Source organism: Anomaloglossus baeobatrachus, chromosome 2, assembly GCF_048569485.1.
Source record: "Anomaloglossus baeobatrachus isolate aAnoBae1 chromosome 2, aAnoBae1.hap1, whole genome shotgun sequence".
Taxonomy (NCBI): Eukaryota; Metazoa; Chordata; class Amphibia; order Anura; family Aromobatidae; genus Anomaloglossus; species Anomaloglossus baeobatrachus.
In genome coordinates this window covers 764,666,994-764,686,016 of record NC_134354.1, presented here as the reverse complement: position 1 = coordinate 764,686,016, position 19,023 = coordinate 764,666,994, and the positions used below count along the sequence as shown (strand labels likewise).

General features: G+C 50.9%; 1 protein-coding gene across 1 annotated transcript in view; it reads left to right on the top strand.

Annotated features, from left to right (window-relative positions):
* Nucleotides 1-19,023, top strand: part of RSF1 (remodeling and spacing factor 1) — a 103,590-nt gene that overhangs the window by 59,886 nt on the left and 24,681 nt on the right. The window contains exons 10-15 of the mRNA XM_075337507.1: nt 2,892-2,946; nt 3,022-3,128; nt 3,821-3,891; nt 4,024-4,228; nt 4,310-4,524; nt 5,532-5,726. Coding sequence (XP_075193622.1) covers nt 2,892-2,946; nt 3,022-3,128; nt 3,821-3,891; nt 4,024-4,228; nt 4,310-4,524; nt 5,532-5,726 — 848 coding nt within the window. The remainder of the gene's footprint in view (nt 1-2,891; nt 2,947-3,021; nt 3,129-3,820; nt 3,892-4,023; nt 4,229-4,309; nt 4,525-5,531; nt 5,727-19,023) is intronic.

The following is a 19,023-nucleotide window of genomic DNA, read 5'->3' as shown; positions in this document are numbered from 1 at the left end:
CGGCCACCACCACCGGGCTCTTATATACAGCTTTCTAACATGCTGTATATAAGAGCCCAGGCCGCTGTGAGAACATAAAAATCACTTTATAATACCTACCTGACGGTCACGCGGTTGGCCAGATGGGCGTCTCCGTTCTCTGGTGCCGGCACCGCCTCTTTCGGCCATCTTCGTCCTTCTTCTCTAGCCGCGGTGCATGACTGGTCCGACGTCATCCACCCTCGCCGGCATTCAGGTCCTGAGCAGGGCAGATCAAAGTATTGTAATGCGCATGCGCAGGACCGGCGAGTGTGTGTGACGTAGCCGCGTCCTGCACACAGGAGTCAGAAGGAGAACGAAGATGGCCGAAAGGGGAGGCGCCCGCATCAGAAAACGAAGACGCCCAACTGGCCAACCGTGCGACCATTAGGCAAGTATTATAAAGTGTTTTTTATGTTCTCACAGCGGCCTGGGCTCTTATATACACCATGTTAGAATGCTGCATATAAGAGCCCGGTGGTGGTGGCCGCAGCTTATAGGCCAAAAAAGTGGTGACAGGTTCCCTTTAATGTACACTCTGCACCCCATACCCCATCTTGTCAGGAACAAAAACATAAATGTAGACATTTTTGCAAATTTATTAAACAAGAGAAACTGAACTATTACATGGCCATAAGTATTCAGGACCCTTTGCTCAGTATTGAGTTAACCCTCCTTTTGTGCGAGTACAGCCATCAGTCTTCTTGGGATCCTGGATTTGGGGATCTCTGCCATTCTTCCTTGCAGATCCTCTCCAGTTCTGTCAGGTTGGATGGTGATCGTTGCTGGCGCCATGTTCAGGTCTCTCCAGAGATGCTCAGTTGGGTTTCGGTCAGGGCTTTGGCTGGGCCGGTCAAGAATGGTCACAGAGTTGTTCTGAAGCCACTCCGTTGTTATTTTAGCTGTGTGCTTAGGGTCATTGTCTTGTTGGGAGGTGAACCTTCTGCCAAGTCTGAGGTCCAGAGCATCTGGAAGAGGTTTTCTTCCAGGATATCTCTGTACTTGGCCGTATTCATCTTTCCTTCAATTGTAACCAGTCGTCCTGTCCCTGCAGCTAAAAATCACCCCCATAACATGATGCTGCCACCACCATGTTTCACTGTGGGGATTGTATTGGGCAGGTGATGAGCAGTGCCTGGTTTTCTTCACACATACCGCTTAGAATTATCACCAAAAAGTTTTATCTTCGTCTCATCAGAATCTTATTTCTCATATTCTGGAAGTTCTTCATGTGTTTTTTTTGCAAACTCTATGCGGCTTTCATATGTCTTGCACTGAGGAGAGGCTTCCGTCGGAACACAATGCCATAAAGGCCCGACTGGTGGAGGTTGCAGTGATAGTTGACTTTGTGGAACTTTCCCCATCTCCCTACTGCATCTCTGGAGCTCAGCCACAGTGATCTTGGGGTTCTTTACCTCTCACCAAGGCTCTTCTCCCACAATTGCTCAGTTTGGCTGGCCGGCCAGGTCTAGGAAGAGTTCTGGTGGTCCCAAACGTCTTCTATTTAAGGATTATGGAGGCCACTGTGCTCTTAGGAACCTTGAGTATTGCAGAAATTCTTTTGTAACCTTGGCCAGATCTGTGCCTTGCCACAGTTCTGTCTCTGAGCTCCTTGGGCAGTTCTTTTGACTTCATGATTCTCATTTGGTGTGACATGCAGTGTGAGCTGTGAGGTCTTATATAGACAGGTGTGCGCCTTTCCAAATCACGTCCTATCAGTGTAATTACACACAGCTGGCTCCAATGAAGGAGTAGAACCATCTCAAGGAGGATCACAAAGAAATGGACAGCATGTGACTTACATATGAGTGTCTGGTCAAAGGGGCTGAATACTTATGACCATGTGATAATTCAGTTTCTCTTGTTTAATACATTTTCAAAAATTTCTACATCTTTTTTTTTTTTTTTTTCCTCTGTCAAGATAGGGGATGGGGTGAAGAGTGCACACTAATGAGAAAAAAAATGAACTTTTTTGAATTTACCAAATGTTTGCAATGAAACAAAAAGTGAAAAATTTAAAGGCATCTGAATACTTTCCGTACCCACTGTATGTACACAGTGACTGCACCAGCAGAATAGTGAGTGCAGCTCTGGAGTATAATACAGGAGGTAACTCCGGATCAGTACAGAATCAGTAATGTATTGTATGCACACAGTGACTGCACCAGCAGAATAGGGAGTGCAGCTCTGAAGTATAATACAGGAGGTAACTCCGGATCAGTACAGAATCAGTAATGTATTGTATGCACACAGTGACTGCACCAGCAGAATAGTGAGTGCAGCTCTGAAGTATAATACAGGATGTAACTCAGGATCAGTACAGGATAAGTAATGTATTGTATGCACACAGTAACTGCACCAGCAGAATAGTGAGTGCAGCTCTGGAGTATAATACAGGAGGTAACTCCGGATCAGTACAGAATCAGTAATGTATTGTATGCACACAGTGACTGCACCAGCAGAATAGGGAGTGCAGCTCTGAAGTATAATACAGGAGGTAACTCCGGATCAGTACAGAATCAGTAATGTATTGTATGCACACAGTGACTGCACCAGCAGAATAGGGAGTGCAGCTCTGAAGTATAATACAGGAGGTAACTCAGGATCAGTACAGGATAAGTAATGTATTGTATGCACACAGTGACTGCACCAGCAGAATAGGGAGTGCAGCTCTGAAGTATAATACAGGAGGTAACTCAGGATCAGTACAGGATAAGTAATGTATTGTATGCACACAGTAACTGCACCAGCAGAATGAGTGCAGCTCTGGAGTATAATACAGGATGTAACTCAGGATCAGTACAGGATAAATCCTGTGAAAAATGATTTCCTTTATTTTCTTAGCTGAAAGGTTTTTTTTTTCTGTTTCTCAGGAAAGAGCGATTAGTTTACGTCGGTATCAGTATTGAGAATATCATTCCCACCCAAGTAAGTCTATTCACATCGTGTTTGCGGCTTGTACGTTTTTAGTTTGGGATTAGTGATAATGACTCTGTATTTCAGGAAGCAGATGAAGTGACAGAAGTGCAGGAGAAGGAGGAAAAGAAGAAGAAGAAGGCTAAGCCATTGGAGAGGAGGTCGACGAGAGCCCGGAAGTTCATTAGTTACAGGTGAGATGACAGATTCTGGCAATAAGGGATCACTTTGGGCCACTAGATCTAAGGTCCAACTCCCGATGTTCTGCTTAATAGATATAATGATAGGACTCGGAGGATTTATATGTAAAGCACCACATTGGCGTTTGTTTTTAACCTTTTCCCATCCTGAGTCCCGGGGGGACATTCCAAAACTTCCATTATGCTCCTTTGTCGGGCCACTGCCTTGTTTATCATTCACATGTGAATAAATTGATTTCCTGTTTGATTTTATTTTACAAAATTCATTCATATTGCAAAATTCTGTTTTGAGATTTTTTTTCCCAATTATAACAGAATTTCAATGGGCAGAACAGAAAATTTTAATAGATAGGAAAAGGTTAATTGAACCCCCTGAAGTGGTGCTTAAAATCTAGGTTCCCTGCCCACGATCTTACACTCATTCTCCGGCAGCTTCATCTTTTTCAAGGGGCACTCTGGTCATTTTCCTGGGATTTTTGACCTGCCAGTAGCTCCAGTGTTTCATGGACCATGCCAGAGGTTATAAATCCATACAAGTCTATGAGAACCGCATTCTGGCTCTCATAGACTTGCATTGAACACTTGTGATTTAACGTCTGACTTCCAAGACGTGGAGTACTGCGTTCAGTTTTCTGGCATGGTCTGACTGCTGGATACTCCTAAACGTCTGTGCCTTGTTTTTACAGGTTTGATGAATTTGATGAGGCAATTGATGAAGCGATAGAAGATGACATCCGGGATGCAGACGGCGGAGGCGGTAAGTCAGTTTTCAGCCTTCCTGATAGGGTTTGCCTCTTTAGTAATGGTGTGAAGATGCATATGACGCTGAATATAAAAATTACCCCATCTGTTCTGGATTTCACATTTTTTTTTTTTTTTTTTTATGAAGGTGCTGGCAGAGGAAAGGACATGTCCAACATCACCGGCCACCGTGGCAAAGACATTTCCACCATCTTGGAAGGAGAAAGGGAAGAAGGGAAACGTCCTCCGAGGGTGGTCACCCGACGCAAGAAGCGGCGGCGATTGAACGACCTGGACAGTGATAGCAACATGGATGAGGAGGAGAGTGAAGACGAGTTCCGGATCAGTGAAGGGTGAGACGATCCTCTGCTCGTGCCTCCGGGGAGCAGCAATAAGAAGCTCCAGGACACTTATAAACTCTTTTGTGGTTTCAGCTCTCAGGAGGAATTTGTCGTATCCGATGAAAACGTGGAGGAGAGCGATGAAGACCAGCAGTCCAACGACAGTGATTTTGGTACCCGTCGACCACGCCGCCACTACAGCCGACCGATGCGGAAAAGCAGGCGAATAAAGAGGCGTAGCGTACGAAGGAGGTACTCCGATGATGACGAAGATGATGACGAATCTGATGATGATAGCCAAGGATCTGGTAATTTTATTTTTTTTTTTTCTTTACATTTTTCACATAAACACTGATAGACTCTACTATGGCCAGCCATCAATATCCAATCAGTGGGGGTTCGGAGTCCCGGTACACCAGCTAATCAGAGAAGTGAGGAGTCTGACCACTGCTCCTCTTAATTGTTGCGTCCTGTCCAGTTTATTAGAGATGAGCCTGAAAAGAACCTGATCCAGCTGCCAAGTTTGTATTCCGGGTTGCTGGACGGGACCCCCACCATCCGCCTCCTACTTACCGGCATCTGCGGCGCCTTAACAGTGATGTTACGCCAGACCGGCTAATCAAAGAGGAGCTGCGTATGCCCGCACGTAGGAGGTTGAGGTAGTCTGCCGACCTGGTATCCTACTTCACTTATCTCTACAGTTTATAGAAGATATAAGCTACAGTCACTTGAGTTGTTTATCTGGTACTGATCCTATAGTAGGCCTCTAGAGCTGTAATCATAATTAATCATTTTATTCATTTATATAGTGCTATTGATTCCACAGCGCTTTACATACATTGGCAACACTGTCCCCATTGGGGCTCACAATCTAGAGTCCCTATCTGTATGTCTTTTGAGTGTGGGAGGAAACCGGAGAACCCGGAGGAAACCCACGCAAACACGGGGAGAACATACAAACTCCTTGCAGATGGTGTCCTTGGTGGGATTTGAACCCAGGACCCCAGCGCTGCAAGACTGCAGTGCTAACCACTGAGCCACCACAAGACTGCAGTGCTAACCACTGAGCCACCGTGCTGCCCTAATTGGCAATGGAAATGGTCATAAAGCTTCTGGCGGACATCCTCTTTCCCTCAATCAGTCCCCATGCTGAATGGGAAATCTTAATTTTTTTATTACATCTATTTAATGTACAGTGCAGGCAGCCTTACTGCGCTCCTTAATTTCGGTGATCTCTTTGGGTAATGTGTGAGGTGATCCATCTTGTAAGGCCAGGCTGAGCCTCTTACCTCCTCTGTTTTGTGTGTCACTACAGAGTCTGATGACAGCAGTGATTATAGTGAAGACTACCTGGACACCCGGAGGCGGAGGTCGCGGAGGAACCAGAAGCGACAGGTCAACTATAAAGAAGATTCGGAGAGCGATAATTCACAGAAAAGAGCTCGCCACGGACGAGGGAAAGAAATGAGACGAGTCCTAAAGAGGAGATTCTCCAGCTCCGAAAGCAATGGTGGGTTTCTTACACTACAAAGGGCCGTAAAGATGTGCGTACCTGTGTGTGTGTGTGTGTGTACCGGTGTGTGTGTGTGTGTGTGTGTGTGTACCGGTGTGTGTGTGTGTACCGGTGTGTGTGTGTGTGTGTGTACCGGTGTGTGTGTACCGGTGTGTGTGTGTGTGTGTACGTACCGGTGTGCGTACCAGTGTGGTGTACAACAAAACACTGACTATTGATGCACGTTAATCCACATCTCTGAAAAAATAGAACAGCTGATCAGTGGGGGTGCCGGGTGTCACACCTCGGCCGATCAGACAAGGATGACCTACCTTAAGGCTAGATGATCAATGTTAACCTTTTCCTATCCGGAGTCCCACCGGGGGGGGGGACATTCCAAAAATTCCGTTACGCTCCTTTGTCCCCTGGCAGGGGACATCAATAATTCATACACATTTTACTGTCATAAGTCCCTTCTAGCGGGCCACTGAGTGGAAAGTCCCTTTCTTTATCGTTCCTATGGGAGACCCAGACCATGGGTGTTTAGCTTCTGCCTCCGGAGGACACACAAAGTACTACACTTAAAAGTGTAGCTCCTCCCTCTGAGCTTATACACCCCCTGGAGAACCAGATCTAGCCAGTTTATCGCTTTGTGTTCAGGAGGCATACATCCACACATGCATTCTCATCTGATTTCTTTATCGTTCCTTCCATGGGAGACCCAGACCATGGGTGTATAGCTAGCGCCTCCGGAGGACACACAAAGCACTACACTCAAATGTGTAGCTCCTCCCTCCGGGCTATATACACCCCCTGGATGACAATCTACCCAGTTCAACGCTTTGTGTTCCAGGAGGATCACACACATTTTCATTTCCTGATATTTTTTTTTTTTTTTTTTTTTTAATTTTTAAAGATTTGGAAGAAAAGCGGGTCCAGTCTGGACTCCCGGCATGTCCCTTCACGCTCCACTCTGCGGGGTGCTGTTAAGGTTGATTTTACTAAGGCTGGAGCCTTCACATGCCGAGCTCCTTCGCATCCTCTGTCGAGGCTCTGTTTGAAGTGGGAGCCATCACGGTCCTCTCTGCTTGCAGAAGACCGGTCTCCATCCGCAGCCCTGTCTGGTCCCTGCTGGAAGGAGCGTTAACCCCCACTCAGGGACATGGCCCTGCGTCTCAAAGCTAAGTATTGAGACGTTTTTTTCAGGGGTCCCGGGCACTTTTATTAGGGGGACAGTATGTGCTTTAGCGTTACTGTTAATTTCTTTTTCGCTCCTAATTGGGAGACCCAGACAGTGGGGTGTATAGCTACTGCCTCTGGAGGCCGCACAAAGAACTACACTTAAAAGTGTAAGGCCCCTCCCCTTCTGGCTATACACCCTCCCGTAGGAGTACGGATTCCTCAGTTTTAGCTTTGTGCGCAGGAGGTCAGACACGCACGCATAGCTCCATTGTTTTTAGTCAGCAGCAGCTGCTGACTATGTCGGATGGAAGAAAAGAGGGCCCATACAGGGCTCCCAGCATGCTCCCTTCTCACCCCACTGTATGTCGGAGGTGTTTGTAAGGTTGAGGTACCCATTGCGGGTACGGCGGCTGGAGCCCACATGCTGATTCCTTCCCCATCCCTTTTTACAGGGCTCTGGGTGAAGTGGGATTACTGGTCTCCAGGCACTGAGACCGTGCTCCATCTACAGCCCCTGGAGAAGATGCTGGATGGAGCGGAGTACATCAGGGACATGGCCCTGCTTCCTCAAGGTACTCTGTGTCCCCGTGCATTTGGCGCTCACACCGCAGCATGCTGGGTGTTGTAGTGCGCCGGGGACATCAGCGCTGCGGCGCTTGTGCCATAGCCTCATTCAGCTTCGCTGAAGCAGGCACACTTTTGGGAAAAGGTCGCGCCGGCCGCTGGGACTGCGGCGCGGCTGGCACTTGTGGTGCGCTGGGGACTTCAGCGCGGGCCGCGCTTTTACGGCGGCCGCGCTGATAACTCGAGTCCCCGGCTTTTGCGGCCTATTTCCGTTCGTTCCCCGCCCCCGGACCTGCCAGTCAGGAGAGGGGCGGGACGCTGGTCAGTGCATCAGCGCTGAGGGCTGGAGTCGTTTTTTACATACTCCAGCCCTCACAATAGGCACAGAGGGGACACTGTTTCCCGCACTTTTGTTTGGGAACTCCCACGGACCGCCCCTCTCCACAGACGCCGGCAGCCATTCCTGCTGACACGCTGAGCTGCAGAGGGGAGCCGGGGAGACCCAGACAAGGAATTCTGCGCCTCTTACCCGCTATTCAGCGGGCGGTAAGCAGCCCTTTGGGCTCACCCCCTCTTGTGCCAGTAGTAATCTTAGTATTTTGTTCCTGCAAATACTTTGTACTGCATAGCGCTTGTCGCCCTTTGGCTATAGACTCTCTCACATTGCAGAGAGCCAACAGCATGTCGTCCGCAAAACGCAAGGGTGCCAAGGCACAGACATTATATGCTTCCTGTACCGCATGTGGGACTTTTCTACCGGCAGGCTCCACTGACCCCCATTGTGTGCAGTGCTCGGCCCCTGCGGCGCTTGCACAGTCCGGACCTCTGCTGGACGTGACCCAGGGTGTACCACCTGTGAATGCTGTCCAGGTGACAGGAACTGAGTTTACAGCTTTTGCTGACAGAATGTCTCTCACTATGTCACAAATTTTTGACGCATTGCGAGCTAGGCCTGTACTTCAGGCCACGGACACTGTGCAATCATTGCCCCCTGGTCCCCCTCAGCTGAATTAAAGCTCCGGGACGGGCACATACACCTCAGGGTGAAGACTCTGACTCGGACGATGGCCCCGGGCAGCCTAAGCGGGCTCGCTATGAGGGGCCTTCACATTCATCTCAATGGTCAGGATCCCAGCGAGATGAATCTATGGGTGATGAAGCGGACGTCACTGATCAGGATTCTGATCCTGGGACCGCTCTCAATCTAGATACACCAGATGGTGACGCCATAGTTAATGATCTTATAGCGTCCATCAATAAGATGTTAAATATTTCCCCACCAGCTCCTCCTGTAGAGGAGTCAGCTTCGCAGCACGAGAAAATCCATTTCAGATATCCTAAGCGTACATTAAGCACTTTTCTGGACCACGCTGACTTTAGAGACGCAATCCAGAAACCCCACGCTTATCCGGAAAGGCGTTTTTCTAAACGGCTTAAAGATACACGCTATCCTTTTCTTTGTCGCTCCATTGGGAGACCCAGACAATTGGGTGTATAGCTATTGCCTCTGGAGGCCACACAAAGTATTACACTTAAAAGTGTAAGGCCCCTCCCCTTCTGGCTATACACCCCCAGTGGGATCACTGGCTCACCAGTTTTGTGCTTTGTGCGAAGGAGGCAACACATCCACGCATAGCTCCACTTTTTAGTCAGCAGCAGCTGCTGGCTATGTCGGATGGAAGAAAAGAGGACACATATAGTGTCCCCAGCATGCTCCCTTCTCACCCCACTGTATGTCGGAGGTGTTTGTAAGGTTGAGGTACCCATTGCGGGTACGGCGGCAGGAGCCCACATGCTGATTCCTTCCCCATCCCTTTTTACAGGGCTCTGGGTGAAGTGGGATTTACCGGTCTCCAGGCACTGAGACCGTGCTCCATCTACAGCCCCTGGAGAAGATGCTGGATGGAGCGGAGTACATCAGGGACATGACCCTGCTTCCTCAAGGTACTCTGTGTCCCCGTGCATTTGGCGCTCACACCGCAGCATGCTGGGTGTTGTAGTGCGCCGGGGGACATCAGCGCTGCGGCGCCTGTGCCATGGCCTCATTCAGCTTTGCTGAAGCAGGCTCACTTATGGGAATTGGTCGCGCCGGCCGCTGGGACTGCGGCGCGGCTGGCACTTGTAGTGCGCCGGGGACTTCAGCGCGGCCTGCGCTTTTACGGCGGCCGCGCTGATAACTAGAGTCCCCGGCTTTTGCGGCCTGCTTCCGTTCGTTCCCGCCCCCAGACCTGCCAGTCAGGAGAGGGGCGGGACGCTAGCCACTTCCAGGAATCGGTCGCGCCGGCCGCTGGCAGCGGCGCGGCTGGCACTTGTGGTGCGCCGGGGACTTCAGCGCGGCCCGCGCTTTTACGGCGGCCGCGCTGATAACTAGAGTCCCCGGCTTTTGCGGCCTGCTTCCGTTCGTTCCCGCCCCCAGACCTGCCAGTCAGGAGAGGGGCGGGACGCTGGCCACTTCTATGAATCGGTCGCGCCGGCCGCTGGAACTGCGGCGCGGCTGGCACTTGTGGTGCGCCGGGGACTTCAGCGCGGCCCGCGCTTTTACGGCGGCCGCGCTGTTAACTCGAGTCCCCGGCTTCTGGGCCTAGTCTCCCTTCGTTACCGCCCACAGCCCTGACAGTCAGGGTAGGGGCGTGACGCTGCATAGAGCAGAGCTGAGAGCTGGAGTATGTTTTGCATACTCCACCCCTCTCACTGTGTGCACTGTGAATCCGGATTCCCGCACTTTCTCAGGCACGCCCACGGCTTCCTTCTCTACAAGGACACCGGCAGCCATTAGTGTCAGTTTCTGTACGATACAGAGACAAGTGTGGAAGACCCTGGCATTCTGATAGTCACACAATCGCTGTAACAGGCGTTAAGCAGCACCTGTGGTGCTAACCCCACTAGTGCAGAAGTGCACTTATAGATATGCTTGTACTATATACATTGCACTGTTTGGTCGCACGTTGTATATACCCTCCTGGATTATGCGGAGGAGTTATCAGCATATTCTCTGTGTAAAACAAAGGTGCAGAACCACATGTTTTTCTATACAGCTGGTACAGCATGTACGGCTATACGGCCGGCAGGTACATAGACTCCCATTGTATGCACTAATGGCCAGGGGATGAGGACGGTGTCTGCAGTATTTACTGACAGTTTTTCTGAGACTATGGCTATGATACTAGAAGCCTAGCAGTCCGGACATGTCTCTCACAATATGGGCACTGTTGAATCATTGATCCATGGCCCCCCTCAGTGTGAATAACTAACAGCTCCGGGAATGTCACACGCATCCCAGAGTCACGGCTCTGCACGGACGTCAGTCCCAGACAGCCTAAGTGGGCTCGCTATGAGCGGCCTCGGTTTCATCAGGGTCCTAACAGAAGGACTCGCTGTGTAATGAGGCGGAAGTAGCGGCTCAGGATTCTGATCCTGAGACCGCTCTCAATCTGGATACACCTGATTGTGACGCCATAGTAAATAATCTTATAGCGTCCATCTATAGAATGTGGGTTATTTCTCACAGCTCCTCCAGTGGAGGAGTCAGCTTCACGTATTTTTCTGGACCACTCTGCCTTCAGAGAGGCAGTCCAGGAACACCACGCTTATCCAGATATGCGCTTCTCCAAACGGCTTAGGATACACGTTATCCCTGTCCCCTGACTTGGTCAAGGACTGGACCCAATGTCCCGAGCGGCATCCTCCAATCTCCAGGCTTGTAGCTAGATCCATAGTTGCAGTGGGAGATGGAACTGCAAACTCAAAGATGCCACTGACAGACAGATGGATCTCTGGTCGAAAGCCATCTATGAGGCTGTCGGCGCACCGTTGGCTCCGGCATTCTCTCCCTTGGGGCACTCCAAGCTATTTCAGCTTGTCTTACACAGATTGACACGGTTACACGTACATCTGTGCCGCAGGTGGCATCCTTAACCTCTCAAATGTCTGCATTTGTTTCTTACGCGATTCAGGTTGTCCTGGACTCTGCGAACCGTGCGGCGGTAGCCTCCGCTACTCCGTGTTTTTAAGCAGAGCCTGGTCTGCTCGTTAAGTGAATGGAAGGCAGATTCTGCTTCCAAAAAAGGTTGCCTAACCAGTTGCCTTTTTCTGCTGACCGACTGTTTGGTGAGCGTTGGATGTAACCATCAAACAGTCCAGGGGTAAGGATTCATCCTTTCCTCAGCCCGGACACAACAAACCCCAACAGAGCAAGAGGCAGTCGGGGTTTTCGGCCTTTTCGAGGCTCGGGCAGGTCCCATTTTTCCTCGTCCAATGTGGACTCAAAAGGATCAGAGGAGCTAAGATTCTTAGCGGGCTCAGTCTCGCCCAAAAAAGCGACAGTCTGAAAACCCGCTTCCAAGGCGGCTTCCTCATGACTTGCGGCCTCGGTCGGTAGCAGGCTCTCCCGCCTTGGCGATATTTAGCTGCCATAGGTCAATGACCATTGAGTGTGAGACATTCTGTCTCACGGGTACAGGATAGAGCTCACTTCTCGTCCTCCAACTCGATTCTTCAGAATTTCTCCACCTCCCGGCCGGGCCGCTGCTCTTCTGCAAACAGGGTGCACTCTATAGGCAGAAAGAGTGATGACCCCCGTTCCTCTTCAGGAACAAGGTCACGGTTTTTACCCCAAATTCTTTGCGGTACCTATAACAACGGGCCGTTCCGTCCCGTTCTGGATCTAAAAATGCTCAGCAAGCTCGTGGACACCAGGCGGTTCCGGATGGAATCCCTCCGCCATGTCATCGCCTCAAGGTCCCAAGGATATTTCCTAGCATCATTAGGCATCAAGGATGCTTATCCACACGTGCCGATTGATCCAGAGCACTAGCGTTTCTACGCTTCGTTATAGGAGACGAACACCCTCTGTTCGTAGCTCTACCTTCCGGCTAGCGACAGTCCAACTGGTCTTCGCCAAGGTCAGGGCAGCAGTAGTCACAGTCCTGCACTCTCAGGGTCACTCTGTGGTCCCGTATTTAGACGATCTACTTGTCAAGGCACTCTCTTAGGAAACATGCCAACACTGCCCGAACGTTGCGCTGGAGACTCTCTAGAGTTTTGGGTGGATCATCAACTTTTTAAAGTCAGATCCGACCCCGACCCTATCGATAACATATCTAGGCATAGAGTTTCTTACTCTCTCAGCGATAGTGAAGCTGCCGCTAGACAAACAGCATTCACTACGGGCTGCAAGCTCTTCTTTAAGAACCAGTCGCACACATTGAGACGCCTCATGCACTTCCTACGTAAGATGGTAGCAATGGAGGCAGTTCCTTTCGCGCAGTTTTACTGCGTCCACTACAATGGGACATTCTCCGCCAATGGGACGAGGAGTCGACGTCCCTCAACAGAGTCGTCGTTCTTTCTCAGGCGGCCAAGGAATCTCTACGGTGGTGGCTTCTTCTCACCTCTTGGTCAAAAAGAAGGTCCTTCCTATCCCCGTCCTGGGCGATAGTTACGACAGACGCGAGTCTATCAGGGTGGGGAGCAGTTTTTCTCCACTACAGCGCTCAGGGTACGTGGACTCAGCAAGAGTCCACTCTTCAGATCAATGTTCTTGAACACAGAGCAGTGTATCTTGCCCTACAATCCTTCCAACAGCGGCTGGAAAGCAAGCATATCCGACTTCAGTCGGACAGCTCCACAGCGGTGGCATACATCAACCACCAAGGAAGAACGCGCAACCGGCAAGCCTTCCAGGAAGTCCGGCAGGTTCTGATGTGGGTGGAAGACACGGCATCCACCATATCCACAATTCACATCCCAAGTGTGGAAACTAGGAAGCTGACTTCCTAAGTCGCTGAGGTGTGGCCGAAAGAGTATGGTCTCCTCACCCGGACGGGTTTCAGGAGATCTGGCGCCGCTGACAGAGGCCGGACGTCGATCTAATGGCGTCACGGCACAACAACAATGTGCCAGCTTCATGGCACGGTTTCACAATCATCGAGCTCTGGCGGCAAACGCCTTAGTTCAGCATTGGTCGCAGTTCCAGCTACCTTAGGTGCCACCTCTGGCATTGTTGCCCAGAGTACTGCGCTAGATCAAGACCGACTGCGGCCGCGCCATCCTCGTCGCTACAAATTGGCCGAGGATGTTGTGGTACTCAGTTCTGTGGTGCCTCACGGTAGGCTAACCGGGGGCACTACCAGACCAATCAGACTGGCTGTCTCAAGGGCCATTCTTCCATTTGAATTCTACGGCCCTCAACCGGATGGTGTGGCATTGAGTCCTGGAACCTAGTGTCGTCAGGATTACCTCAGGACGTGGTTGCCACCATGAGACAGGCTAGCATACCAACGTCCGCCAAGATTGACCACAGGACGTGGAAGATGTTCTTATCTCGGTGCTCGGCGCAGGGTGTTTCTCCCTGGCCGGTTGCATCGTCTATGTTTCCTTCCTTCCTGCAATCTAGGTAGGAAAATGGGTTGTCGCTCAGTTCCCTTTAGGGACAAGTCTCAGCGCTATCTGTATTTTTTCAGAAACGACGACTTCCTCAGGTACGCACGTTCCTACGGGGAGTTTGTCTTCTCAGCACTCCGTACAAGCGGCCGTTAGAGCCCTGAGATCTGAACAAGGTTCTAATTGCTCTCCAGATGCCGCCTTTCGAGCCTTTGAAGGATGTCTCCCTTCCCGTTTTTCACGGGAAGTGGCCTTCTAGTAACGGTCTCGTCTCTTAGGAGAGTTTCCGAGCTAGCAACGCTCTCATACAAACTCCCTTCCTGGTCCTTCACCAGGACAGGGTAGTTCTGCGTCCGGTTCCGGAATTTCTCCCTAAGGTGGTATCCCATTTTCATATCAATCAGGATATCACCTCACCTTCTTTGTGTCCTCGTCCAGTCCATCAATTTCAGAAAGATTTGCATCTGTTGGTTCTGGTGAGAGCACTCAGGTTCTACTTCCCGCATGGCGCTCCTGCGCCACCCGGATGCACTCTTTGTCCTTGTCGATGGTCGGCGTAAACAGTCGCAAGCTTCCAGATCCACCCTTGCTCGGGGGCTCGAGGAACCAATTCTTGAAACCTACAGTTCTACTGGGCTTCTGGTTCTCTCAAGGCCGAAGGCCCATTCTACCAGAGCCGTGGGTGCATCCTGGGCATTACGGCACCAGGCTACGGCTCAGCAGGTGTGTCAGGCACCCACCTGGTCGAGTCTACTTACTTTTACCAAGCATTATCAGATGCATACCTACGCTTCGGCAGACGCCAGCCTAGGTAGATAAGTCATTCAGGCGGCGGTTGGCCACCTGTAGGAGAGGGCCGTTTGACGGCCCTATCATGAGGTATTCTTTTACCCACCCAGGGATTGCTTTTGGACATCCCAATTGTCTGGGTCTCCCAATGGAGCGACAAAGAAGAAGGGAATTTTGTTTACTTACCGTAAATTCCTTTTCTTCTAGCTCCAATTGGGAGACCCAGCACCCGCCCTGTTTTCTCGGGGTTTTTCTGTTTTTTCGGGTACACATGTTGTTCATGTGGTATGGTTCAGTTCTCCGATGTTTCCTCGGATTGAATTGGTCTTTAAACCAGTTATTGGCTTTCCTCCTTCTTGCTTTGGCACTAAAACTGGTGAGCCAGTGATCCCACTGGGGGTGTATAGCCAGAAGGGGAGGGGCCTTACACTTTTAAGTGTAATACTTTGTGTGGCCTCCAGAGGCAATAGCTATACACCCAATTGTCTGGGTCTCCCAATTGGAGCTAGAAGAAAAGGAATTTACGGTAAGTAAACAAAATTCCCTTCTTCCCCCTGAGGTGGTCAAGGGTTGGACCCAGTGTCCAAAAGTGGATCCTCCAATTTCCAGGCTTGCAGCTAGATCCTTGGTTGCAGTTGAAGATGGAGCGGCACTTAAAGATGCCACTGACAGGCAGATGGAGCTCTGGCTGAAATCCATCTATGAAGCGATTGGAGCGTCGTTAGCGCCATCTTTTGCTGCCGTATGGGCACTCCAAGCTATCTCAGCCGGGCTTGTGCAAGTCGACTCAGTCACACGTGCATTTGCCCCGCAGGTAGCACCATTGACCTCGCAAATGTTGGCATTCGCGTCGTACGCGATTAATGCTGTTCTTGACGCTACAAGCCGCACGGCAGTGGCGTCAGCCAACTCCGTTGTTTTGCGTAGGGCCCTGTGGTTGAGACATTGGAAAGCAGATTCTCATTCCAAGAAGTGCTTAACCAATTTGCCTTTTTCTCGTGACCGATTGTTTGGAGAGCGTTTGGATGAAATCATCAAACACTCCAAGGGTAAGGACTCATCCTTACCGCAACACAGACAAAACAAACCCCAACAGAGGAAGGGTCAGTCTGGTTATCGGTCCTTTCGAGGACCGGGCAGGTCCCAATTCGCCTCGTCAAAAAAGACTCAAAAAGACCAGAGACGCTCAGATTCTTGGAGGTCTCAGTCACGCCCAAAAAGGACAGCCGGAGGAACCGTTGCCAAGACGGCGTCCTCCTGACTTGCAGTCTCCGATTCCCACACCCTCGGTCGGTGGGAGGCTTTCCCACTTTGGCGACATTTGGCTGTCACGCGTCAAAGACCGTTGGGTGAGGGATATTCTGTCTCACGGGTACAGGATAGAGTTCAGTTCTCGTCCGCCAACTCGTTTCTTCACAACTTCTCCACCACCAGACCGAGCCGATGCTCTGTTGCAGGCGGTGGCCGCTCTAAAGGCGGAAGGAGTGGTGATCTCCGTCCCTCTTCAGGAACAAGGTCACGGTTTTTACTCCAATCTGTTTGTAGTCCCAAAAAAGGACGGATCGTATCGACCCGTCCTGGATCTAAAGTTGCTCAACAGACACGTAAAAGTCAGGAGGTTCCGGATGGAATCCCTACGCTCCGTCATAGCCTCAATGTCTCAAGGAGATTTTCTAGCATCAATAGATATCAAAGATGCGTATCTCCACGTGCCGATTGCGCCAGAGCATCAGCGTTTCCTACGCTTCGTCATACACGACGAACACCTGCAGTTCGTAGCGTTACCTTTCGGTCTGGCAACAGCCCCCCGGGTCTTCACCAAGGTCATGGCAGCAGTAGTAGCTGTTCTGCACTCGCAGGGCCACTCGGTCATCCCGTATCTAGACGACCTGCTTATAAAGGCACCCTCTCAAGAGGCATGCCAACACAGTCTGAAGGTGGCACTAGACACTCTCCAGAGTTTCGGGTGGATTATCAACTTTCCAAAGTCGCATCTCATCCCGACCCAATCTCTGACTTATCTTGGCATGGAGTTTCATACTCTCTCAGCGATAGTGAAGCTTCCACTGGACAAGCAGTGTTCGCTAAGGACAGGAGTGCAATCTCTCCTTCAGAGCCAGTCGCACTCACTGAGGCGCCTCATGCATTTCCTAGGAAAGATGGTAGCAGCAATGGAGGCGGTCCCGTTCGCGCAGTTTCATCTGCGTCCTCTACAATGGGACATTCTCCGCCAATGGGACGGGAAGTCGACGTCCCTCGACAGGACTGTCTCCCTCTCTCAGACTGCCAAGGACTCTCTGCGTTGGTGGCTTCTCCCCACCTCATTGTCACAGGGAAAGTCGTTCCTTCCTCCGTCCTGGGCAGTGGTCACGACGGATGCGAGCCTATCAGGGTGGGGAGCGGTGTTTCTCCACCACAGGGCTCAGGGGACGTGGACTCAGGAAGAGTCCACCCTGCAGATCAATGTTCTGGAAATCAGAGCAATCTACCTTGCTCTGCGAGCCTTCCAACAATGGCTGGAAGGCAAGCAGATTCGGATTCAGTCGGACAATTCCACGGCGGTGGCGTACATCAACCACCAAGGGGGAACACGCAGTCGCCAAGCCTTTCAGGAAGTCCGGCGGATTTTGACGTGGGTGGAAAGCAAAGCGTCCACCATATCCGCAGTTCACATCCCAGGCGTGGAAAACTGGGAAGCAGACTTTCTCAGTCGCCAGGGCATGGACGCAGGAGAATGGTCCCTTCACCCGGACGTGTTTCAGCAGATCTGTTGCCGCTGGGGGACGCCGGACGTCGATCTGATGGCGTCACGGCACAACAACAAGGTCCCAGTTTTCATGGCACGGTCTCACGATCACCGAGCGCTGGCGGCAGACGCCTTGGTTCAGGATTGGTCGCAATTCCGACTCCCCTATGTGTTCCCACCTCTAGCATTGTTACCCAGAGTTCTCCGGAAAATCAGGTCCGACTGCCATCGAGCCATTCTCGTCGCTCCAGACTGGCCAAGAAGGTCGTGGTACCCGGATCTGTGGCATCTCACGGTAGGCCAACCGTGGGCACTACCAGACCGTCCAGATTTGCTGTCTCAAGGGCCGTTTTTCCATCTGAATTCTGCGGCCCTGAACCTGACTGTGTGGCCATTGAGTCCTGGATCCTAGCGGCCTCCGGTTTATCTCATGAAGTTGTTGCCACAATGAGACAGGCTAGAAAACCATCCTCAGCTAAGATCTATCACAGGACGTGGAAGATATTCTTAGCTTGGTGCTTGGCTCAAGGGTTTTCTCCCTGGCCATTTGCATTGCCAATTTTTCTTTCCTTCCTGCAGTCTGGGTTGGAAAAAGGTTTGTCGCTTAGCTCTCTTAAGGGTCAAGTCTCCGCGCTATCCGTATTCTTTCAGAAGCGCTTGGCACGACTTTCTAAAGTACGCACGTTTCTCCAAGGAGTTTGTCATATCGTTCCTCCTTACAGACGGCCATTGGAACCCTGGGATCTGAACAAGGTTCTCATTGCTCTCCAGAAGCCGCCTTTCGAGCCTTTGAAAGAGGTTTCCCTTTCTCGGCTTTCACAAAAAGTAGTTTTTCTTGTGGCGGTCACGTCTCTTCGAAGAGTGTCCGAGCTAGCGGCGTTATCTTGCAAATCTCCCTTCCTGGTGTTTCACCAAGACAAGGTAGTACTGCGTCCAATTCCAGAGTTTTCTCCCAAGGTGGTTTCTTCCTTTCATCTCAATCAGGATATCACTTTGCCATCTTTGTGTCCGCATCCAGTTCACCAATTTGAAAAAGGTTTACATCTGTTGGACCTGGTGAGAGCACTCAGGATTTACATTTCTCGCACGGCGTCTCTACGCCGTTCTGATGCGCTCTTTGTCCTAGTCGCTGGTCAGCATAAGGGATCGCAAGCTTCCAAATCCACCCTGGCGCGGTGGATCAAGGAACCAATTCTTCACACATACCGTTCTGCTGGGCTTCCGATTCCATCTGGACTGAAGGCCCATTCTACCAGAGCCGTTGGTGCGTCCTGGGCATTGCGGCATCAGGCTACGGCTCAGCAGGTGTGCCAGGCGGCTACCTGGTCGAGTCTGCACACGTTTACCAAACACTATCAAGTGCATACCTACGCTTCGGCAGATGCCAGCCTAGGTAGACAGGTCCTTCAGGCGGCGGTGGCCCACCTGTAGGAAAGGGCTGTCTGACAGCCCGTTCATGTGGTATCTTTTTACCCACCCAGGGACTGCTTTTGGACGTCCCACTGTCTGGGTCTCCCAATTAGGAGCGAAAAAGAAGGGAATTTTGTTTACTTACCGTAAATTCCTTTTCTTCTAGCTCCAATTGGGAGACCCAGCACCCGCCCTATTTGTTCTTAGGGTTTCGTTTTTCGGGTGCACATGTTGTTCATGTTG